The sequence below is a fragment of the Polychytrium aggregatum genome (assembly GCF_025602895.1).
Source record: "Polychytrium aggregatum strain JEL109 chromosome Unknown BJ171scaffold_3, whole genome shotgun sequence".
Lineage (NCBI taxonomy): Eukaryota > Fungi > Chytridiomycota > Chytridiomycetes > Polychytriales > Polychytrium > Polychytrium aggregatum.
Window position 1 is genome coordinate 127,708 of NW_026516205.1, and position 21,340 is coordinate 149,047.

At 58.6% G+C, this 21,340-nt stretch overlaps 5 protein-coding genes across 5 annotated transcripts; 2 read left to right on the forward strand and 3 right to left on the reverse strand.

Moving 5' to 3' along the window:
- Positions 1–474: 474 nt before the first annotated feature.
- Positions 475–2,055, reverse strand: BJ171DRAFT_487426 (methionine-R-sulfoxide reductase-like protein). The gene is made up of 5 exons (XM_053109285.1): positions 1,496–2,055; positions 1,290–1,319; positions 1,020–1,088; positions 745–869; positions 475–627 (listed from the first exon to the last, which is right to left on the reverse strand). The coding sequence occupies exons 1-5, from the start codon at positions 1,779–1,781 to the stop codon at positions 586–588; spliced, it is 552 nt and encodes a 183-aa protein (XP_052970894.1). The 5' UTR covers positions 1,782–2,055; the 3' UTR covers positions 475–585.
- Positions 2,056–4,343: 2,288 nt separating this feature from the next.
- On the forward strand, positions 4,344–10,154 carry BJ171DRAFT_487431 (uncharacterized protein). Its single transcript, XM_053109286.1, has 10 exons — positions 4,344–4,636; positions 4,954–5,280; positions 5,620–6,176; positions 6,331–6,622; positions 6,767–7,028; positions 7,178–7,263; positions 7,440–7,589; positions 7,739–8,067; positions 8,202–8,346; positions 8,468–10,154. The coding sequence occupies exons 1-10, from the start codon at positions 4,580–4,582 to the stop codon at positions 9,818–9,820; spliced, it is 3,558 nt and encodes a 1,185-aa protein (XP_052970895.1). The 5' UTR covers positions 4,344–4,579; the 3' UTR covers positions 9,821–10,154.
- On the reverse strand, positions 10,155–17,843 carry BJ171DRAFT_595275 (nucleoporin Nup186/Nup192/Nup205). The gene is made up of 11 exons (XM_053114585.1): positions 17,292–17,843; positions 12,849–17,108; positions 12,532–12,696; positions 12,104–12,375; positions 11,768–11,906; positions 11,491–11,589; positions 11,351–11,416; positions 11,107–11,246; positions 10,849–10,969; positions 10,498–10,697; positions 10,155–10,359 (listed from the first exon to the last, which is right to left on the reverse strand). The coding sequence occupies exons 1-11, from the start codon at positions 17,467–17,469 to the stop codon at positions 10,267–10,269; spliced, it is 5,733 nt and encodes a 1,910-aa protein (XP_052970896.1). The 5' UTR covers positions 17,470–17,843; the 3' UTR covers positions 10,155–10,266.
- Positions 17,844–18,014: 171 nt separating this feature from the next.
- On the forward strand, positions 18,015–19,527 carry BJ171DRAFT_487434 (flagellar inner arm dynein light chain). The gene is made up of 6 exons (XM_053109287.1): positions 18,015–18,186; positions 18,342–18,475; positions 18,591–18,660; positions 18,808–18,871; positions 19,145–19,169; positions 19,274–19,527. Exons 1-6 carry the CDS (start codon positions 18,137–18,139, stop codon positions 19,294–19,296), a joined length of 366 nt encoding a protein of 121 aa, XP_052970897.1. The 5' UTR covers positions 18,015–18,136; the 3' UTR covers positions 19,297–19,527.
- BJ171DRAFT_487436 (RNA polymerase) lies at positions 19,528–21,240 on the reverse strand. Its single transcript, XM_053109288.1, has 4 exons — positions 21,157–21,240; positions 20,919–20,985; positions 20,019–20,274; positions 19,528–19,746 (listed from the first exon to the last, which is right to left on the reverse strand). The coding sequence occupies exons 1-4, from the start codon at positions 21,163–21,165 to the stop codon at positions 19,638–19,640; spliced, it is 441 nt and encodes a 146-aa protein (XP_052970898.1). The 5' UTR covers positions 21,166–21,240; the 3' UTR covers positions 19,528–19,637.
- Positions 21,241–21,340: the final 100 nt, after the last annotated feature.

The window sequence follows — 21,340 nt, forward strand, 5'->3', positions numbered from 1 at the left end:
TGCGCGGTTCCGACATGATTCCAGAGCCGGACCCTGGTCAGTGCTCCGTTCGGCCAAAGAGAGCAGAGCTGCGTATCGGGCGCGGCGTCCACCGTGCGAAAATGACTCCCGGAATCGATAAGCAACGGCTCCGAACAATGACGACATGATGACAGCGACTGCATCGTCGTCTTCGGAAGCTCAGCAAAGCATCGGCAGGGAGTTATCAGGAGTGTTGGAGGGGCCAAGGGATTGCGCTTGAGTGCCGCTGGCTAACCGCAGGCCGCGAGCTCCATACAGGCTTGATGTCCGTCGGCCTGGTCTCTCGGCAAAAGTGGTAGGAAACTGCCAACACTCAGAACACCTCAATGCTGGAGACTACCAATACTCAGAACACCTCAATGCTGGAGACTACCAATACTCAAGCCGCTATGATACCCAAGGCGAGCTGGCCGACAACCACCTCGTCGCACGGTGCAGAACACACAGGAGAGGATATCTCATGGAGAGCCGGTGAATATTTCTGCAAATCATCACATGAGTAGGGGGGCCATCCCTGGCATTTGCTTCACGATTCATGGTGACGACAGGGACCAAGTCGCTGCTCTAGTCCTTGAAGGTGATGCTGATGCTGTTGACGCAGTGGCGCTGTGCGGGACGAAAGGGATCGCCGTCAGACATACTGGTGCACGGACGATCTGTCGCCGAGTCATGTTGTGGTGAGGTGGCATGGCCTCGCCCTCTTCCTCCGAACGCAAGTCCTACCTCGTCAATGGGGTTACCAAATCGCTCGCCCTTGAAGACATGGCCAAGGTGTCCACCACAGGCAGCACAGGTGATTTCGGTGCGGACCATTCCGTGGCTGAAGTCATCCGTTCGGTTGATGGCGCCTGGATCGAGTGGGAAGGGGCAGAGGCCAACAATGAAAGCGTTAACAACAGACCAGCGTCAAGAATGTGGACCCAACACAGCGATCAGTCGACGGTTCCGACAACGATGCAGCCGAGGCGGGGACCCATGGCGGTGGTCTCGATACAAACCCGGGATGCCTTCGTAAAAGGCCGGCCAGCCGCAACCCGAGTCAAACTTGGTCTTGGCCTCGTAGAGGGCTGCGAAGAAGATCAGGAGCGAAACACACGGTTGGGACATGGTTGAAACGTGGTTGGGACATGGGTGAGCAATAGTGGACGCAGCGGTCGAGGGCTCTCCTGTCCGCACATCACGAAATGGATACCAAGGGCAAGATCAAGATGCCAGAGCACAAAGCCTGGGTCAGAGGTATGTCCAAGCAGACCAGCCAAGTTACGTACGAGCACCGCATCCAGCACAGCAATAGGCTCCTGCAGATGGAAGGCCGCATCGATTTTGGGAGAGGAGGGCAGGTTAGGACAATCGGGCAAGCGAGATGCCAAGGACCCTTGATCGACGGCAGTATCGAAACGGCATATGCGGCATATGCGGCAGATGCCTCGCGCGGGAGAACCAATGAGGCAGGATGGGCAGCGGCCTGGCTTGCCTTCTTTAGCGTAATGCTTGTTGTATTTGCCGGTTCCAGGTGGCTCGGTTCCCTTCTGCCGCAGGATCCTGAACTGCTCGGGCGTCAGGATGGCCTGCCATTCGGATTCCGACTTGCCGATGGACATGGGGTTGGGCTTGGGAGACGAGGATTTGAAACGCACGGCGGAGGGTCGAAGGCAGATGCGAGCGAGAGTTGGGGGCGAGGCGACGGCGAGCCGATGGCCCGATTTCAACGCACAAACGCCGAGCCGCCGAATTGACCCGAGACAACGATGGAGCGACATGCGAAACGATGCGGAGCGATGCGGAACAATGGGGGCGAGGACGGCCTGTCGAGGGCGTTGGAGATGCACAGACGGACAAGCGATGATTCCGGAAGAGCGAATGCGGATGGGAGTTCCGGAGATGTATCTCGGGGCTGGAGAAGGGGCTCGTCGCTTCTATCATGTGGTATATAGTGAATCGTATCGTCTGGCGGGTGGTATATAGCCCCAGTCATTAACTCACTTCAGCCAATTCACCTAATTCACCTAATTCACCCAATTCACCCAATCCACCCCGTCCAGCACCTCCCTCCAGCACCTCAGCACCTCAGCACCTCAGCACCTCCAACCCACCACCGGCGCACAGTGCGGGCTCTCCATCGGCGTCGTCGCCGGCGCTCGCGTGGCAGTGATCACAGCGCTGCCACCCTCGCTCTCATGCCCGGCGCCTCTCTTTTTCTCTTGTCTTGGACCCTCGCCTTGGTCTGACTCCCAGTGGCTCCGCTTGGGCCTTTCTCCCAGTGCCGCTGCCCCCCCCTCGCTGCTTCTCCTCCCCCCCCTGCCTTTTATCTGCTCACCCCCCCGGTCTTGCGTGAATTCCACATCCCGGTCCCCTCTCCCTGCCATGTTGGGTTCTTCTGCATCTTCGTCGGGCCCCCTGGCCAGACGCTCCAAGCAGCGCGAGCTCCGAGCCTTGCATTCGATCGTATCTTCCAACGAGCGGCTTCAGGCCGACCTGGATCGCCCTTCCATCCGCATCTCGGCGGCAGCTGAAAGGTAAATCCATCAAGGGCCCTCGTCCTGCCAACGGTCTACTCTCTCCTTTCCAGTCTTGGCTTGCACCTCCCAAGTTCGAAAGCGCTGTCGACGAGGATGTCTCTGGTGTAGCCTCAAGAGCCCTCGCATCGGTGCCACTGGGTTCATCTGTGACCGACATGCAGCCGCTGCCCTGGTCCATCTGGCTTCTGTCGTCAAGCATGGTCTTTGGGCAGTGCAGACCAAACCCGACGAAATTTTGTGGCGCACATCTGCACCACACTGTCCTAACCATCTTGGCTCCTTCTGCCCTCATTCTTCTCTTCTCATCTGTATCCCCCCCCCTGCTGATGCCGATCTGTCTCGGTCCTTGGTTCTCTCGGCCCGGCTCTCACTGATTCGAACGACTCTCCTGCCAATGGCTCGTCGCGGGTTCGGCTCTTCCCCCTCCCGAAACATGGCTCGTCCTCGACCGGCGCCAGGGCCATCAGCTCGACCCGGAGAAACGAAGATCCTCTCGTCAGCCCCGTGGCCGAAAACCCTTATTATCGACCAACCCGCCAAAAGTCCGGCTGTAGCCTGCTCTAGCCGCCTCGTGCTCTGTTCGCACGGCTCGGCGCATACTCAAGCGGCCACACCGGCCTCACATCTCTGCCTTGTATATTGTCCGCCCTTCTTTCCGTTTTTTTTTTTCTTCTGACTTGGTCTTGAGCGAGTCACTGCTTCCTTAACCTTGGGCTCCCCCAGGCTCTTGTTTCGCTTTTCTCCCCATCCCTCCTCTTTCTCAGGAAGCGGTTCCATCGTTCTCGCCCTGTGGTTCTTCCGGCGGCCGATACCGTCGATTGCATGTGCTGGCTTCTCAAGACACACGAGGGCTGCGCGATCGGACAGGCTGGGGTGTCCATGTTCTCGACACATCCTCCCAGGTCGCTGGTATCGAGGAACCAGTGGCCCTCCAACCAGCGTCACTTGCTTGCTTGCTTGGCAGGGACACCCGTCACCGGGCTTTGCGCGTTCCCACAGCCTTTTGCCTTGGAATAATTCCTCTCCGAGTAGCTCTCTCCTCTACTGTGCTCCACCTTGGACGATCTCTTGCCTGGTCTAGTCCATATCCGATCCGATCCGATCCGATCCGATCCCAACCTACTCCCCGCCTTCCTTTGGTATGCCCTGTGTCAGTCTACCACTTTCGCTCTGAAGTACCATGGCCTGGTCGATCTCGATCCCTGTTTCTAAGCTTGTTTTGATGTGTATATCTGTATTCTTGCGCAAAATATAGCAATTCGGCACTTGCAGCAACTTCCGCATACATAACAGCCCATGGCGAGAGAATCGATGTCTCCCGTCTATGAAACTGGCCCACGCCGAGACAATCCAGCGGCAGCGCCTGAGGCATTTCATCCCCAGCCGTCATGGCAGCCACACCGCAACAATTCCATCAGTCCTCATGAATGCAAGCTGTTCGTTCCAGCGTCGCCGTGCGGCGGATCCGACGGCATTGTTCAATACACGGCATACCGGAGCTATCGAGTGTCTGGTGCTGCCGGATATCGAGCACGGCGGCTTGCGCCTGGCGGCCGGGCTTCGGCCGGGAGCTTGCCTCTTGCTTGTTGCCCATCAAATGCAGTTCATGTCCGCTCCCGAATGTCCAGACGCTGTTCTCGTCGTTCTTCTCGCTCCCACGGTGTTGCCATCCGGCAGAGGGTTGCCGCTGATATGTCTCGCTGTCTTCGAACAGCAGACACCCATCACCACTCTTACTGCCTATCTCTCCGGGCTTCTCCGCATATCCCTCCTTCCAGATCACCATCTCTGTGTCGAGAGCGATCGTTGCTGCAGCCCGTTTGGGTCTTGATCTGGCCGCCGTCGCGCTCGCTGCCTCCTCGCCGCCCCTCTCGCCGAGAGCGCCGTCCTGGCCATATGCCGGATCTGCCCCGCCGCCGTCCATCGACTGCCTTCTCATCCCTCTCTCTCTCCTCTCTCCCTCTCTGGCCATCATCGCCCACCTGCCGCCGCCTCCTGTGGTCCATCCATCTTCCTTCAGTCCTGCTCGATCCGTGCACATGAACCAAATCAGTCTGCTCCCTGGCGAGCACATCGTCTGGACCGCGACGGGTCATGTAGGTGGATTCTCCGATTTGCAATTCCGATCCCGCAGTCGGCCGTGCAAAATGGACTTTGCTTTGGATCTGCGTCAGCGCCGCTTCACCTGCTTGTCAGAGCATCATGCATCTGCTGCCGCTCTCCGTCGCCTGGGCGGTGGGTCCAGAGTCGACCGAGCAGGCTTGCCTCGTTGGTCCTGGAGCAGAGAGCCCTCCAGCATCATGGCCTTCGTTGGCCATCGACCCCGCCCTGTCCGCTTCGCTCGGTATTCGCCCGAGATGCCCGGGCTCACCGCTCTTGCCACCCCGGTCCTTCCTTCATGACTCCGCCTCAGGTTCGGATATGGGAGGCGGCTTCGGATAAGGCTGCCTCGGCGCTGAACGGCACATCCTCCTCGAACGGCGCATTTGAAATCTCCAGCAACAGCACCACCACCACACGCGGCTCCGATTTCGTCAACATCGTCTCGCTCGCCACCGTCCCTGCCGCTCCGCTGCGGTTGCAGGACCCGTATGCATTCACCGAACCGGCTGGGCGGCGGTCCAGAGCCTCGCCCGCTGCCGCGCATAAGCTCGTCCTGACCAACTACAAGATTTACTCGCCCGCGAGCCCGCTCGGCATGACCAAGGAGCTCTACATACCCGTCATGGCGATTTCCCAGGTAACTGGCGGCCCATCGCTGCGTGTCTTGTCGGCCGATGGCTTGCCGTGGATGCTCGACAGATGGCCACCCCCGATTCCAATGTCTGTTTGAGCTGTCTCTGGACGATTCGTCGGCCCAATGTGCCCGATCGACCTCTTCAGTTCCGTCGCTATCTTGCCGCATCAGAACCGCGGTCGTCTTCATCCCGCATAGATGCGTGCTCATTGATGCTCGAGGACATCTCGCTATCGTCCCCCCTCCTGCATGCCATCATCCCGACTGGCTGCGCCTTCCACCAGACCAGCTTGTGCCATCTTGACTGACACAACTCCTCTGCCCTGTTGTGGTGACGCTCAGGTCGAGCTCGGCCATTCCGAGGTCACGCTCACGCTGCGGTTCCTGCCAACAAAGTACATTATCCATTTCTCGGGCCATCGTTCCCTTTCGACCAGCGCATCTGATTCGCTCTCGCTCTCGCACTCGGCCATGGCGTCCTCGGGCTCCTACAACTCAAAGACATGCACCGACTTTTACCAGCAGCTGCTCAGGGTCATGAAGCCCTCTGGCCCGCTCGACGAGACCTTTGCCTTCCAGATTGTGCGCCACCTCAAGAACCAGCCCAATCCAAATCTGCTGTCGCCCTCATCGTCGCCACTGAACGATGTCATCTTTGCAGACGAAGACAAGGTCGTGCGGGATGTCTTCCAGGACTGGTGGACGCTCGAGGACCACTCCTCAACTTCCCTGGATCCGTCTGCCTCCAAGGCTAACGGGCTCGATCGGACATCGAGGCAGCTGAACGGACCGGGAGGCTCTGTCAAGGGTGGTCCAAAGGCACCCAAGCTGGATCTCGGCTGGGAAGGTGGCTACAACTCGGCCAAAGAGTTTCAACGGATGCGCTTCGGGAAGAACTGGTAGGGTGCGCCGCGCCATGTCCTGTCTGGGCCGCGGTTACTTCCACCAGCGTGTGCTCCTTGCGCAAACGTCCATATCTTGCTCGCTTGGCCGCCAAAAGCCACTTGATATGCCTTGCGGTATCTTACTGCGACTCTCCATCCCCTTGTCCAGGATGCGGTGCTTTGTCAACCACGATTTCTCCGTCTCGACGAGCTACCCAGCAGTTCATATCGTTCCCGTGCCGTCATCGTCCTATGCCAACTCACCGCTGTCCCCCCAAAACCAACTCACCTATCCACCTACGCCCTTCAATCTCATCAACCAGACCTCTGCCGGAAACGTGCGGAGTCTGGCCAATCTCCAGTTTTTCCAGTCGCTCAGCAGCTATCGGGTGCGAGGGCGCTTTCCGAGTGTGTGCTGGAAGAACGCCGCCTTCCACCAAGTGATTGTGCGGTCGTCACAGGTACTGCTGTCGGCAAAGTGTCGGTCGAGCACGGCTTTGGCTTTGGATTTGCTGTACAGGCAGATGGTCCTGCTTCAGCCTCGGCGGCCTCCGGGGTGAGGTCGTTGCTCCAGGCACTGACTTTGTCTTCCCATTCTCGCTCAGCCGCTGACCGGGATCCTGGGCAATCGCTCGGCCCAGGATGAGCTCTTGATCTCGGAAATCATCAAGGCGGTGCAGCAGGACTACCGAGCCACCTTTTGCCATCCATACGACGACTTTGACGGCGCCAATGAGGGCGGAGCGAGCACGGCCTCGGGCTCGACCGCCGGTGGCAGCAGCTATCCGCCGTTCTGGATCTTGGATGCTCGAGGCTTTGCACAAGCCCTCGGCAACATCGGAGTTGGTGGTGGATTCGAGAACACAGGCAAGTCGGGCTTGTCCGAGCTTGCTTGACTTCCTGTGATGATGAACTGCGCTTGCATTGGCTTTGCAGAGACCGACTGTCGAATCACATCTCCCCGAGTTCTACCAAACCGTCTTTGTTTGCTCACCCGTCTCGGTCGATCCTCGCAGCCAACTATCCGCCTTCGACGCAGCTGGCATTCCTCAGCCTGCCCAACATACACACAATCGCAACATCGCACCAGAATCTGCTCAAGGTAGCGATGATGGACAGGGAGCGCCTGTGCGCCGTCCCCTGGTGGCTGCTGGCAGGGCTCACCCTATCTTGTCGCAAGCAGTCGTTGGCGGCTCTGGCCTGTTCTGGTGCTCCCGAGCACTTTGCCAACTGAACGTGCGGGATATTAACGTGGTCGTAACCATTTCGCATCGCAAGATGATATCGACGTCGACGTCGCCGACAGTGTGGTCCAACGCATTGGAGTCCTCGGGTTGGATCACGCACGTCATTGATCTCCTCAAAGCCGCTGGCGGAAAAGATGGAATGATCGGAAAGATAGTCGACTCGCGAGCTAGTATCCTTGTGGTAAGTTGCCACGCCGCCGAGCCGGGTGTTATAGCTTTTGCTGGCTGGTCGTCAAGCCAAGTCGGATCGGATCGGATCGGGTCAGACCAACAGGGCATATCCTGCATCTGTAATAACCATCACATCGCCGGCGTGTCTACCTTCTGCAGCACTGCAGCGACGGATGGGACAGAACCACGCAGCTCGTTTCGCTGGCACAGATTCTGCTCGATCCGTACTACCGCACAATCGAGGGCCTTCGCGTCCTGATTGAGCGCGAGTGGGTGGCCTTTGGACATCCGTTCAATGCCCGAAACGAGTATCCGCCCTTATCGCCAACGTCTCAAAGCTCTCCGGGGGGCGGCGGGTCTAGCAGCCACTCGCCCTATTCTTCGGCTTCTACTTTGGCTGGCGGGGCTGCTGGCATGTTTGGGTCGAATCCGATTTCTGCCAGCATAGCCAGCACAAATCCGACGCAGATACCGCCAGCGGCGTCTCCGTAAGCACCGCGCACCGCTGTTGCTATTGGATTGAAGCAGCTTGCGAGGGAGCTCGAGTCATGTAGGGGGGGGGAGAACCGCGTGTGCATGAGACTAGCTTCGACACTGACACCTGTGCATCCGCCCGATGCAGGATATTTATTCTGTTCTTGACGTGCTTGCACTATCTGGTTATGCAATATCCCAACGACTTTGAGTACAACGACCGGCTACTGGCCTTCTTGGGCCGCGTTGCCTCCGGATACGGTAGCTACGGTGACTTTTTATGCAACAATGAGGTGGGTATGCACTGTGCCGAGTCAGCCTGACGCAGCCGCCGCGATGGCCACTTGTCAAGCAATCCCCGCCTTCCGACTCTCACTGTTGCTTGCTCCCTCTTTTGTTGACCCCATCGGTCAGTACGAGCGACAGAGCATCAACCTCCGCGAACGAACGCTCTCGGTGTGGCACACCATCAAGACTTACTCGATCACATTCAAGAACGTCAATTATCAAAAGCCGCTGCCATTGTGCACATGCAAGCAGCCCTCGCGGAACAGCTATTCCCACGACCGGTTCTATCCGTACGATGAGCAAGAATCGATGCACGACCTGCACTACCCGTCTCACCACCACCATGCGCCACCCAGCTACCCGTCATTCAGCTTTCATTCGGCGGACATGTCCCCCGGCTATTCCCACCCGTCTGTGCCGGCGGGCACCGCAAAGCGCTGCACGTCGACACACTGCTGCTACGAAGTGTGGATGCATCGACATGTCTTGAGGCCGTCCTTCAGCCAGCAAGTGCTGTCGTCGTTTACGCTATGGGAGGAGCTGTACTTTCCCGAGCGCAACCCGATCCTGTGGCGACTCAATTCCAAGGTCCTTACCCTGGGCGACGATTGCGTGCCAGCGATGCAGGAGTCCAAGGATGTCGAGCCGCAGTCCCTCTCGCCGTCCATCCTGCGCATCATCCTGGACAGCCCCTTCAGCTTGTCGCCGCAGCTGAACCTGGCCGAGATTGTGCCCTCCAAGGTCCTTGCCCAAGTCAACCAGGCCAAAGCGTTTGTCAAGAGCCGGCTCCAGAAACAAAAGCACCAAGCCTTCCAGATGTGGCTGGACTTTGTGCACGAGCGGCGGAGAAACAAGTGCCTGGCCGAGTCGATTGTGGACCAGATTGTCGACACGGCATGGGGCGTCATCGAAGAGAAGCAGCGCGAGGCCGAAGAAACCAACGAGGTCCTGGAGTTTATTTACGGCGTGGAGGCCTGCGGCTCGGTCGAGCTCGCCAAGGATCTGGGCGAGAGCCTTGTCGGCAGCCTGCGGGGCGTCTTTTTCGGCCTCGACTCGCAGATGAGCTTCTCCGAGCCATCCAGCGACCACTTTCCGCGCTACCACCGCATGGGCTGGCGCAACGGAGGAGCAAACAGCATCTCGTCGTCGATCTACGACGTCTCCGAGTCGCACTGCGGCTCGGGATTTGCCGGGGTGCTCAAGTCGGAGCTGCGCCTGCATCACTCGCCCCCTGGTGCTCCCAACGGCTACCACGGCTCCGAAGACTGGGTCGATGTGCCCGACGGGCCCAGCTTCTCGGCACGGGCCCGGGACATGCTGGTACAGCTCGCACACGAAACCGGGCCCGAGGCACGGCTGGAGGATCTGTCGATCTCGGACCTGCGTGGCGGCAAGCTGAGCGTCTGCTGCGGACAGGGCCAGCCCGAAGACCTCGAGTGGTATCTACGCGATGCCATTGAGGACCTGATGGGATCATAGCGTCGTCGGGACTGGTGTCTCTCGACACACATCCCCCCTCATCCTTGGTTCTGTCATCGCCGCGTATATCTTTGATTGTCCGTCCCCTCGCTTTGCTTGCTCAACACCTTGATCATGCGCATTGACATGGTGAATGTCACTCCCGTCTCGATTTCATTCGTGGCTGCGTTGTCGGCCAATATCCTCGGTGCACTCTGGAAGAACAAGGAATACCCAGACCAGTTCGGAGTCAGAGCTCCATCGCGTTTCCGCCACGGTTGAGCGCAAGAGAGCTGGGCTGTTCAAATCGATCGGTGATATCGCAATGAACGATGTGTCTGTCTGGAGGCCAAAAATGGATGTGCGTGACTCGGGGTCGCAAGAGAGATCATATTTCTTTGGCAGTTCTGGCGACAGTGCATTGCAAAGGGACCACCATCCACATCCCGCACCCACGAGTGAGAGGTTCACTGTTGCGGCTGCAGAAGACTGATGATCTGGCGGGAGATGGACTGGCTCAAAGCCGCCCGCTCAGAGGCATGCTTGATCAAGGAGTCGTCCTGGAGAAAGTGAGGAGAATGGGGGTTGGTTATAGCGTAAAGCATCAGCAAGCCTGACTGGCACGAGAAACGGTGCGGCACATGGGCATGCCAGGGACCACGCTCAGGGCAGCAAACGGCGCACGCCGATCTACCCACCAGATCGAGCTCCTGCAGAGACTTGAGCAGCGGGACGAGGGTCCGGGCAGCCTCGCTTCGCTGTGCCATGGTCTCACGGATAGTGTCGCGGCTGTCTGGGGCCGTCGACACTCGGAGCAGCTCGTGAGGCTTCTTTGAGGGCGACGACAGGAAGTACTTGAGGTGTCTCCAGAGCAGCAGCAGGAGATGCTCGATGATCACTTGCCACCGCATGCAGCGATCGCCACGGAGAGAACGAGTGCTGTTGAGTTAGTACAAGGGCTCAAGGGAGGGGCACTCCCGCCGAATATGTTGTCGACAGGACAGGGTCTGCGGTTGCGGTTGCGGTTGCGATTGCGTGCCGAGACTCACAGATCGATGACGATATCTTTCGTCGGGCCTGCTTCACAACGCTCTGCAGCTCGAGCTGGCAGATCTCCTCCTTCTGTGCCTTGGTGAGACCTTCCTTGAGGGCACCGCTTTTCAAGATGATCTGGGAACAGCAGTGCCATGGTCAGTGGGCCACCGAGAAACGAACCACCACCCCAATGCCCATCCGGCGCTCGTGCGAGCATGAACATGAACATGAACGTGAACATGAATGTGAACATAAATGTGCATCCGTGATACCTTTTCGACCTCGCCAGCTTCGAGTTGACTGGGATTCAGGAGCTTCTTTTGCAGATCCAGGTGGAGTTTGACTGCGACTCTGTACTGGCTAAAGGTATATTCCAGGTGCGACGAGAGGACCGAGAGCGGAGGATGGCCGTCTGGAGAACAGGGCAGGAGAGGGAGGGGATTAGGAGGCGATTGAGCCCGTATTAGCTCGACTTTCACTTGCGCGGATGGCTAACATGATGCGGCAGCAGCATACCAGAGTTCTGATATCGCCCATCGTCGTGGGCAAGTGAGGGACTGAAGAAGGGCCGGAACTGGTGATCTGTGGGAGTTCATGCACGGGTCAGTTTCAACACCGCTCGCGAGCCAGGGCAGCGGGGCTGAGCGAGAACGAACCTCCGGGGTCAGTGATTGCTTGGAGATAGATCAAGACATTCCTGCAAATCTGCTGCGAGACCGTGATGGCCTCGTGGTGCAGAATGGCAGTGTCCGACACTGTCGGAACAAAAAAGGTTAGATCGGTCTCAAAGTCGTGCCTGCATGGCAGTCTGGCGATCCGTCCCAAGGAGCTACCGATGTCCTGTCGCCTCACAAGAGCGCGATAAACATCGCATAGGAGCAGAGTACAATCGATCCTGTAGCAAGGGCGGGGAGCACAGGGTGCGAGCCTTACATGAGGAGCGCTCACTCTGCTTGAAGACTTCGACGTCGGTGGTAGCTCGCAGCTGAGTCAGCCATTTGTGAGGCAGAGAGTACCTGGCAAACACATCGGTCATGAGGGTCTGGAAGGTGTGCTGGCCGCTGCCGGGGAGCTGGAGTAAAAAGCATGCAAGCCAGTTGGGTCAGTCTGGGCAAGGTTGCAAGCACCGGTATCGCACGCACGATCCATTGAATGCTAGCAGCAGATAGACAGTGGATGCAGCTGAATCTACCGATCGACTATCGACTATCGACTATCGCTTCGGGTCGTGATCGATGTGCGTGCATGCCGCTTGGCTCTGGTACTCACCACAGACTCGAGAGCGCGGGAGCGGATCGACAGGAACGACAGAATGGTGGTTATCTGGTCCAGCTCTCTAAGCGAGTCAACGGTGACGACGCTTCGTCGGTCGCGCATGATGACATTGATGACGTTCTGGTGTTGCAGGACAAACTGCTCGATCTTGTCGACAATGCTCTTGCGGCCGCTGAGTTGCTCGACGAGGGTGGTAATCAGGCGGAGCGCCGATGTAAGTGCCATCTGGTAACGCTCAACCTTGGCCGGGAAGAGGGTGCTGAGATCTGATTGCCGTGATTCGATGTGCAGTTGCATCCATGGGTTAGAGTGTTGGCCAGATACAGCCGGATCGCTGAGCGTTCGAAGCACGAGGCTGCAAGACCGAGAGCAACGTCGATAAGGGAGCCACAAAGTCGCATCCATAAATGCACGAAGCTTACCAAGGGACGTGGTGTCGATTTCGGGACGCTGATCGATAAACTTGAGGCGGATGAGCGTGTCCATGATGCCAGAGTCGAACAGGCTTGCGGCGCCTTCAGGAGTCTGGGCGATACGCAGCAGCAGCGTCATCTTGGTTTCGTAGATATACAGGGCATCAAGGCGATCTGCCAGGAGAGAATTGATTGCCGTGGGCGTGATACGCCGAGTGTCAGTCATGGGCAGTGCAGCGCCGCTCGTTGATGAAGTAGTCGAGCCGGATCGCAGCGAGCACCACAGGAATGGCTCACGCAGTACGCGGCAGATACGTAGTGCCTACCTTCGGCGCCGTCGCGGATGAGAAGCTGCAGAACTTCGTCGTCCTTTGCCAGGTTGGCCACAAAGCTACGAAGGAAACTGCGGCGAGTCAAGAAGCCAACCAAGTCGCGGTTGGCTCCGCGGTTGTTGCTGCTCTTGTTGCGCAGATTGACCAATGAGGCAAGGACCGAAAAGGCGACGGTCTTCCAGATGGCGTCGCCGTCGACGGCATCGCGGCAAATGACTTCGTAGATGCGCTCGCCGCCATTCTCGATGCTGTGAAGGCTGACATCGGAGCCGATGGACAGGAGACGAGGCTCGGGCATGATTGCATACTCGAGGTACTGCAGAAGAGCGCCGTAGTAGTTACCACGCATAAACATGGTCGAGTCCGGCCGGGTGATGCCCCTGACGATGCCGTCCAGGATGGCCCGGTGAGTCGACTCGGGCAGTCGGAAAGGAGTAGTTGTGTGCGAAGGTTGCAGCTGGGCAGGGGCGCTGACGCCAAGGCCGCTCGTCCTATAGCGGTTCTGGCGGAGCTTGGCGACCAGATGGATCACCACCCCGGACATGGTCTCGGCCGTGGCCGTCTCGGTTTCGGTTGCATCAACTCGCTCCAGGATCGCCCGGAGGATGTCTCGCAGGATCTCGTGGCGGGTCTCGGGGTCAATGCACTCCAGGCTGGAGGTCAGCGTAGTGTTGACGATTTGAGCCCAGGCGCTGATGCACTCCTGGCTAGCGTGGAAGAGCTCGCGCACAGCATTGCGCTCCACGAGCTTGGCCAGGATGCTCTTGGCTGCCTGACGCATCCCGAGGATATCGTTGCCGCCAGGGCGGTGGTGCATAAGGTATTCGTGGATAGTTCGGATGTCATAGACAAGGCAGCCACGAGAGTTGCTCACCAAGAACTCGTGGTAAAGCGAGGGTTTGAAATAGTTTTCGCCAAAGATGGGGCTCTCTTCGAGGTTATCGAAGCGGATGACCAGGAAATTGAGCAGCTCGAGGATGACAGGCAGCGGCTGCTCCCGGCCCTCGTCCATTCGGTTGTCCTCGGGCGACTGGCTCTTGAACAGCAGATCGATCACACGCTGGGTGTAGTTCTTTTGTTGCCGGATTGAGGTGAGGTGCAGCTCGAGGGCGATCGACTTCATGAGCCATGACCTGCGGTGGAGCTGCGCCAGCTTGACGGGCATGTTTTCTGAGTGAGCCGAGTTGCCGTTCATGGCCGTGTCGCCGTCATGGCCAGGGCGATTGGCTGCCTCGATCTCGAGGTAGATGCCCTTGATCTGGTTGCAGAAGAAGGACTCGCGCGTTCGGAGATAGCGGGTGGTGGGTCCAGAGGTCTGTGGGTTGGCGCACAGACGGTAGATGAGCTCGTGGCACTTTTCACTCAGCAGCGGGTGGTTGTTGGAAAAGGCCTTGCGTGCGTGCTGGTCCAAGTCCAGGGTGCGGCGGTCGATCTCGGTCCGATCGGCCTTGAAGGGCGTGTCCAGTGCCAGCAAGGAGAGGATGACGTGCAGACACGAGATGGTCGCATTTGGCGAGTTGGGGTCAACGATTTTTGTCTGCGAGAACGGGCGGCTGACGTCGTAGCCCAGCAGCAGGTGGGCCACCGTGGGCGGCGGCACGTTCGTTGTGACGTTGGACAGGAACAAGTCGAGGATGGCGATGCGGATGTCGTTGACGAGGCCGGATCGGACGGGAGCCTTGAGCGTGAGATTCGCCTCGGGAACATTGGCTTCGCTTTCGAGCTCCTCGGACTCCTCAAGCTCCAGGCGCTCGACAAATCCGTAGATGATTTGGCGGAAGTACTCAGACCCGGCCAGGAACTTGACAAGACGGTTGATTCGGACGTGGCCGTCGCCAACAATGGTCGAAAAAACACTTGTGTGCGAGATGGCATTGATGATGTGGACCGAAAGCAGACAGATCTCGTGGCTCTCGTGCACGTTGATGAGGCGGGCAAGGTGCACAACCACATCGCTCCGCTGGACAAGCGACTGGCTGAGGTCAACGACAGTTGGGGGCTCCAGAATCACCTTGGGACTTGCGATCGACCTCAGCTCGATCAGGGTGCGAATGGCGCCGGAGATGAAGGCATCTTGATCCTGCAAAATGCGGTAGACGATGCGCATGGCCAAAAGAACGCAGTTTCGGATGACTTCGCCCGCTGGATCAGTCTGATTGAGGGTCTCCAAGTTCGCCTTGAGGATGCCAAAGAGCTTCAGGTTGAACTCGGAGCCAGGGGGGGAGAGCACACGGCGGTAGATCTCAAAGCCTGGGTGGCGCGTGAGAGCCGTTTGGAAGGCGTCGGCGACAGGGTCGATCTGCTCGGGCGTGCCGGGGACGGACTGAATGGCAAGTTCGTGGTCGACGATCATCTTGCGGAAATCAAAGCTCACCATCGAGCGCTCAAACAGGGTCAAGCAGGCGTCGTAGAGAGTGTACTTCTCAGGCTTGTTGGCGTACGGGCGCGTATCCAGCTTCAAGAACACATTGTTGATGATGTAGAGAATGTACGGCCGGATGCCCGGGACGCGGTGCCCAGCGCCAAGGGTGTTGAAGGTGACCGCATTGAGGGCATATTTGTGTGGATGCAGCAGGTTGTTGATGAGCCGGATGAAGGCCAGGGTCTCCGGGTATGTCTGGGAGGCGGTCTCTGTCTCCTCGAGGTCGTAGAGCAGACCCTCGATCTGGGGCTGGGGATGGCTCTGACTCTGGGTCGGTGGGAGCGTCGAGATGACCTGGGCGTCCTCCATGTAGAGCCAGATTTGCTGCGTGATATCGGTGTGGGAAGCGTGCTCGATGGGGAGGGCAAAGGCAGCGACGGTGTCAAAGAGGGCAGCCTTGAGCTCGATCGAAATCTTGCAGACAAGGAGCCCAAAGAGCGAAGTGACGGCACGGTAGTGCTGGACTTCGTTGAGTGTGATGCGGGCCTCTGGCGAGTGGGTGACGACGTTTTTGAGCAGCCGCAGGAACGCCAGCATCGTCTCGATCTCCTCGGGATCCATGGACTTGCCCTTGGTGGTTGGGTTGGTAAAGGCGGCCGTGTGCTTGTTGAGGGAGAGAAAGAGCAGCTTCCACAGGCCCTGCTCCTCCAGAAAGGTCAGGGCAAAGTTGGCGCTGAGCGGGCCGCAGGCGATCGAGCCAACCATGTCGATATAGGCTTGGATCAGCAGCGTGGAGCGCAGGCCACGGGCCCACTTGACAAAGTTGAAGAGCTGGCTGTCTCTCCAATAGTCAACGCCAAAATCAGGCTCCTGCCCATGAATGGTCGAGATCAGGCGGAGCAGATACTCAAAGTTGGAGTTTTCGGGCGAGTCTTCGTTCCGGTTTTTGAGGTCGGAGATGGTGCGCCCCATGTTCTTCAGGAAGCTGTCGACGGTGGCCTTGATCAGCTGCAGGAACAGGCTAAGCGACTCCTTCTCCAGCACCGACTTGGCGTTCTCGACGACGCCAACAAGATATCGGAAGATGGGCGTGGAGACGGCAATATCGATGTACCGCCGCACCGTGTCGTCTATGCCGCCGCTGGAGTTGCCAGCGCGATGCTGGGAGAGCTGCATTCCGATCTTGAGAGCCAGGACCGAGCGGAGCTCAGGGGACCTAAACAGAGCCGCATTGTCGATCAGCTGGAAGACCGTGTTCGAGCTGACTGTCCTCTGATTGTCCAGAGTCAGGATCGAGCTCAGGAGATACAGGACGTATACGGGCTGGTCCTCGTACGACTTGAGGGTCTGGACGACGGTTCGGAGATCGGACTCGGAGAGATCGGCGTAGTAGGACAGGTGGAAGATGAGATTGGCGACATCGAGGCTCTGTTGCTCGAGCTTGGAGACGTGCAGGCTAACAAGCGCCCTGTATTCGTCTGCCGTTAGAGAGGCCGGCAGCGAAGCCGGAACGGCCGCTGACGCCGAGGTCTTGTGGGCCGAGATCCTGGTGTGCAGGGCAGAGAGGTATTTGAGGCAAAGCTGCAGGAAGCCCTGCGGGACCTGCTGGATGATCTCGTCGAGATGGTGCCGGAACAGCTTGCGCGTCGACTCTGGAATCCGTGCATCGGCCGAGCCGACGAGCAGATGCAGCAAGCACGCAATCAGGTACTGCGAGTCTGCGTGGTAGATGTAGATGCCGGCTTCGAGCGGGTTCTTGTCGAGCCGGGATCGCGAAGACGAGGCAACGGCGGGCAGGTTGTAGAGGCCGTCGACCTTGAGGATGTCGCCAAAGACATTGACGTACTCGATGTATGTGTCTGTGGGCTTGTTTTCTTCCCGAGCGACATCGGCTGGGCACGGATCGGTTGCAGGAGGGAGACGACGGTGGCGGTTAGCGATGCCATCATTCGGGGACCCCAAACTCGCACTGGCAGCATGGAGCCATATCCAAGCGCTGGACAACGCATCTCGATCCGAATGGCGCATCCCGATCAGCAACCAGCGGCGCCAATCGCCGCATCATGGTGGCTAACCTCGAGTCAGTTTCCGGGGCTGATGAAACTCGTTTCTGAAGAACGAGACGATGCGATGGCGGTTGTCCTCGAGCAAGACACCGAGTTCGTGCTGCAGAGACCTGGACGAGTCGGTAAAGACGCTCAAGATGAGGCCGTCGAGCTCCTCGTAGCGGGGCAGCCACTTCTCAGAGGACATTGGGCGGATGGAAGCAACAGTGTCGGGCACGGATGTGGGACTGGGGTCGGGACCGAATCTAGGGCAGAGCTGTCTCGACAGAGGCTGCAGAGTTGTCTCGCGTGGAGAGGGTGGCCACGCTGCGTCCCAAGCTTGATCTGGACAGGAGGGGGGAGGCTCAGGTGTCCGCTTGAGAACAGGCCCGGTCGAAATCTCGCAGCGTCGCGGCTGGGTCTTTGCGAGATCCCGCCGAGAGCGAGCCTGGGCGGCTGTGAAAAAAAGGCGGCTCTGAGGGCAGATCACGTGAGGAGACGGCAACAGCCAGGCCAGCGACCCGGCCACCTCCGACGCAGCAGCGTCCACGGCCGGCGCCTCGCCGGATGCCCGAGGCCGAGAGTCGCGGCGATTGTGCTGGACATGTGGGTCCGTGCTCTGGAGCCAGAAGATGCAGTGCCCGTAGCATGCGCCTGCTGAGGAGAGTGCGGGGAGGGAATCCAACATCGATATCCCTGGCGATTCTGTATATGGCACGTGACTGTCCGTCCCGGAAAGCGAGACCAGCGAGAGCGAGACCAGCGAGAGCACCCGGTGGCATGTCCTTGCGGCTCCACTTTCGCTCCATCAAGCCGCTGCCCACCAGCATCAATCCGCCAGCCTGTCCCTGTTGCTGTCCCCCTGCTCAGGCCCGATGGCTGCCGAAGACTCTTCATACGTGATTCGCCCGAACTTTAAGCAAAAGTACGAATCCAGCATCCTCAACGCACATCTGGCCCATCCCTGGGCACGGCGGCGATTGCTGGATCCTCGTCCTCGTCCTTGGCTGCCGGGCTGCCCGGGGTTGTCACGATTTCACGTACCCATGCCGACCGCTTCGTCATCCGTTTTTTTCTCAGGTTCAGACCCGCTATCGTCACCCGGCTTATCCACTCCATCCTGGTCGATCGGCTTACGGGCATCGTCTACCATCCAGACTCGTGCTCTCAGCTGAGCCGAGAGATCGCCGACGAAATCAAGAACAAGCTCAAGGGTGTGTCTCGCGAATGAGGCCGCCTTGTCTTTGCATGGAGGGGGGGACGCTGCTTCCAACACCGTTCACGCCGAGGGTGCTGAGGCCCTGACATCCTGGTTGATTCCATCCGCAGAGCTTGACTTGTCCAGATACAAGTTTGTTGTCAATGTCGTTATCGGAGAGATGAGAGGCGAAGGCGTAAGGTTGGTCTCAGTCCGCCCGAAATGGTCGCTCAGGCGGCCCCAGATTCCGCAGATATCGCTTTTGTTTCGCCATTCAAGCATCACAGCCACCTCGGCACATGCCAGAGCCATCGACCCTGCAATTCTCACCGCAATCGCTTCTCTCAGGATGGGATGTCGCTGTTTTTGGGACGCCGACACCGACAACCTTGCCCAGGATGTGTTCATGAACGTAAGTGATGGGGCCCAACAGCACCGCAGCACCGCAGCACCGCAGCACCGCAGCACCGCAGCACCCGGGACACGGTCGAGGGAGGCGACAGGAGCAGTGAGCGACCGAGGCGAAGGCAGCGGCATGAATCGGCCTTTGCACAACTCCAGTCGCCAGAGTGCCCAGGGGTTTGCGTCTGCCGTGCAGGATTCGCCACAAGTTAACTGCCGTCACTGACCCGTCTGGCTGCCGATTTCCTCACCCGTCTGGGCTGTTACTCGTTTATATGGGCAGGATTCGCTATTCTGCGTTGCCGTAGGTGCGTTATTCTCAGCTGCTCATGCACAGCGACTGCTTGCCTCGCTCGCACAATGGCCGGACCACATCGCCTCTGGCTCATCCATGCATCTGCGACACCTCCAGCGCATGGAGTTTACTACTACTAGATCCGAAGGGTGCATCGTCGGCGCGTTTTGTCGCCTCTGCCAATCGGCCTTTCGTTGCTGCTGCTGCATCCACGCCATCGACACCCGGACTCGCTGTCGGGACTTGGGCAGCCCATCCAAGACCGATCTGGCTGCCTGTGCTCCACTCCTTTTCTGTCTGGTGCACTCGCCCGAAAAAGAAAAAAAATGCTCGCTGGATATTCGACTGGCTCTGCTGCCGCCAACTCGCTGGTGCGATGCGGAGCGGGGCTCAGGAAGCGGCGGTCATACAGAGCGTGTTCAAGTCGATTCAAACAAAATATAGGGCGGAAGATATCCAGAGGCGGAATGGGCATGCGCGTCTACTTGCGCATCAACAGGTACAGGTTCTGGCCGACGTTGATCTCCTGCAGGGGGCGGTAGTCGCCCGAGAGCTGCATCAAAAGTCCACCAAAGGAAGCGTACACCGACCTAAGCGATCAAGATGATTGTCAGCATCCGAGGATCGACGGAGGAAGGAGCGGTTTGTGGCTGGGCCCAGACCGGAAATCGCAAGAATCACACGAACTGCTGGGTCTCGCCGTCGACATTGGCCCGTCGACTGCGACATGGCACAAAGAGAGATCGTATCGGAGGAATCGAATGGCGTATCATCGCGGATAAGCGCATCCCGAGAGCGCTACTGCAAGCAGCGGCAGACAAGGAATCGCCCGCAAGTCAGGGCGGACGACAGCAATGCTTACACTTTGGCACCAGCGGTATCGTCGTACTTGTAGACCTTTCCGTACATGACATAGTCAAAGTCATCGGCCAGGGATCGCTGGGCTCCATTGTCCCGCCAAGAGTCCTTCTTGGCGTCATCGGCATAGCCGTCCAGCGAGAGCGACCGAGCCAGCACAAAGGTGAACTTTTCGCCAACTTTCATCGGGTAGAGCTCGCAGTTGACATCCAACGTCAGGGTCATTTCGATGTTCTCACTCTGGCCAATAACTCGCGACACTGACCGCCCGAGTTGTTGGATGGAGGCGGCGTGGATCGGAAATGTAGCGTCAGCATCGATAGCGCAACCGACAAGATCAGATCGCTTGCTTTGAGCACAGATATCGCCCTCCCGTGCACATTCTGTTGGAGAAGGGTGCCTCCCACGATGGATCCGCGGTTGATGACCAGCATCGTCGATGGCGAGCGTATCGTCATCCATGTTCTCCGATCGCACAAAGCCCAGGGCACGTCTGTCTATCTATCTGCCTGTCGATCTGTTTGTCTGCCTGTCGATCTGTTTGTCTGCCTGTCGATCTGTTTGTCTGCCTGTCCGTTCGTCATTTTGCTGGTCTGCTCGACTGTCCTCTGGTCGCTTCCGAGGCTGTTGGTTGGCCGACAGGATCGTGAATCTGGAGGGCGAAGGGCTAACAACAGCCCCAACGCATCGGCATCGGCCTGATATTCTCCGGCGTATCAGTCCGCTCCTGGGCACATCATTATCCAGGCGGCGTGGCCTGCTGCGGCGGAAACTACATCGGCCGATCCACAATGTTCAATGCCGCCGTCGCATGGCCGGCGATCCTGTCTGCTGATCCGGCGACATTTCCTGCATCCAGATGGCGAATCCTTCCTGCCGAGTCCTTGCCAGCGACCCAGCCTACCTCGGTCAAACTTCTTGCCATGAGGATCCATGTCGCTCACTTCGAAGACGTCTGAGAATATCTGGGCCTGGGACGGAGAGACGCTGGCCAGGTTAATGGGAGGATCCGGTGCAGCCCGCTTGTCCGAGTCAACACACCAGCGGATCACTGCACGGCGGCTTTCTCTCTGTCAATAGATATCCAAGAGATATACAACAGATGTGCGCGTCTCGCTCTGTCTCCTGTCCGCGGTCGCTACCTTTTCCATGCTGGCTGGTGAATGTGCGTGCAGTCGGTCGGTTGGTTGGTTGGTCGGTCGGATGATCGGATCTGTGACAGAGGTCCGGCGCTGGCGCATCGTTCTGCCGCGAGCAGCAAGACTTTTTTTGCTGCGAAACACGACGCACGTGACGCGGTTGCCGCCAGCGGATTGGCTGGCTGGG

Excerpts from the sequence above, each read along its gene's own strand:
- BJ171DRAFT_487426 (XM_053109285.1), bottom strand. The coding sequence starts at position 1,781 with ATGTCGCTCCATCGTTGTCTCGGGTCAATTCGGCGGCTCGGCGTTTGT. Across the intron at positions 1,320-1,495 it reads CAAGCATTACGCTAAAGAAG|GAGCCTATTGCTGTGCTGGA; the intron begins GCAAGCCAGGCC and ends TTCCATCTGCAG. Across the intron at positions 628-744 it reads TTGGTAACCCCATTGACGAG|CGCCACTGCGTCAACAGCAT; the intron begins GTAGGACTTGCG and ends CGTCCCGCACAG.
- BJ171DRAFT_487431 (XM_053109286.1), top strand. The coding sequence starts at position 4,580 with ATGAACCAAATCAGTCTGCTCCCTGGCGAGCACATCGTCTGGACCGCG. Across the intron at positions 7,029-7,177 it reads TGGTGGATTCGAGAACACAG|CCAACTATCCGCCTTCGACG; the intron begins GCAAGTCGGGCT and ends CGATCCTCGCAG. Across the intron at positions 7,590-7,738 it reads CGCGAGCTAGTATCCTTGTG|CACTGCAGCGACGGATGGGA; the intron begins GTAAGTTGCCAC and ends TACCTTCTGCAG.
- BJ171DRAFT_595275 (XM_053114585.1), bottom strand. The coding sequence starts at position 17,469 with ATGTCCTCTGAGAAGTGGCTGCCCCGCTACGAGGAGCTCGACGGCCTC. Across the intron at positions 17,109-17,291 it reads GCCCCGGAAACTGACTCGAG|CCGATGTCGCTCGGGAAGAA; the intron begins GTTAGCCACCAT and ends ATCCGTGCCCAG. Across the intron at positions 12,376-12,531 it reads AATCGACACCACGTCCCTTG|ATCTCAGCACCCTCTTCCCG; the intron begins GTAAGCTTCGTG and ends CACGGCAATCAG.
- BJ171DRAFT_487434 (XM_053109287.1), top strand. The coding sequence starts at position 18,137 with ATGGCTGCCGAAGACTCTTCATACGTGATTCGCCCGAACTTTAAGCAA. Across the intron at positions 18,872-19,144 it reads CCCAGGATGTGTTCATGAAC|GATTCGCTATTCTGCGTTGC; the intron begins GTAAGTGATGGG and ends TTATATGGGCAG. Across the intron at positions 19,170-19,273 it reads GCTATTCTGCGTTGCCGTAG|CGCATGGAGTTTACTACTAC; the intron begins GTGCGTTATTCT and ends CGACACCTCCAG.
- BJ171DRAFT_487436 (XM_053109288.1), bottom strand. Across the intron at positions 20,275-20,918 it reads TGGCAAGAAGTTTGACCGAG|TGTCGCGAGTTATTGGCCAG; the intron begins GTAGGCTGGGTC and ends TCGGGCGGTCAG. Across the intron at positions 19,747-20,018 it reads GATACCGCTGGTGCCAAAGT|GTCGGTGTACGCTTCCTTTG; the intron begins GTAAGCATTGCT and ends TTGATCGCTTAG.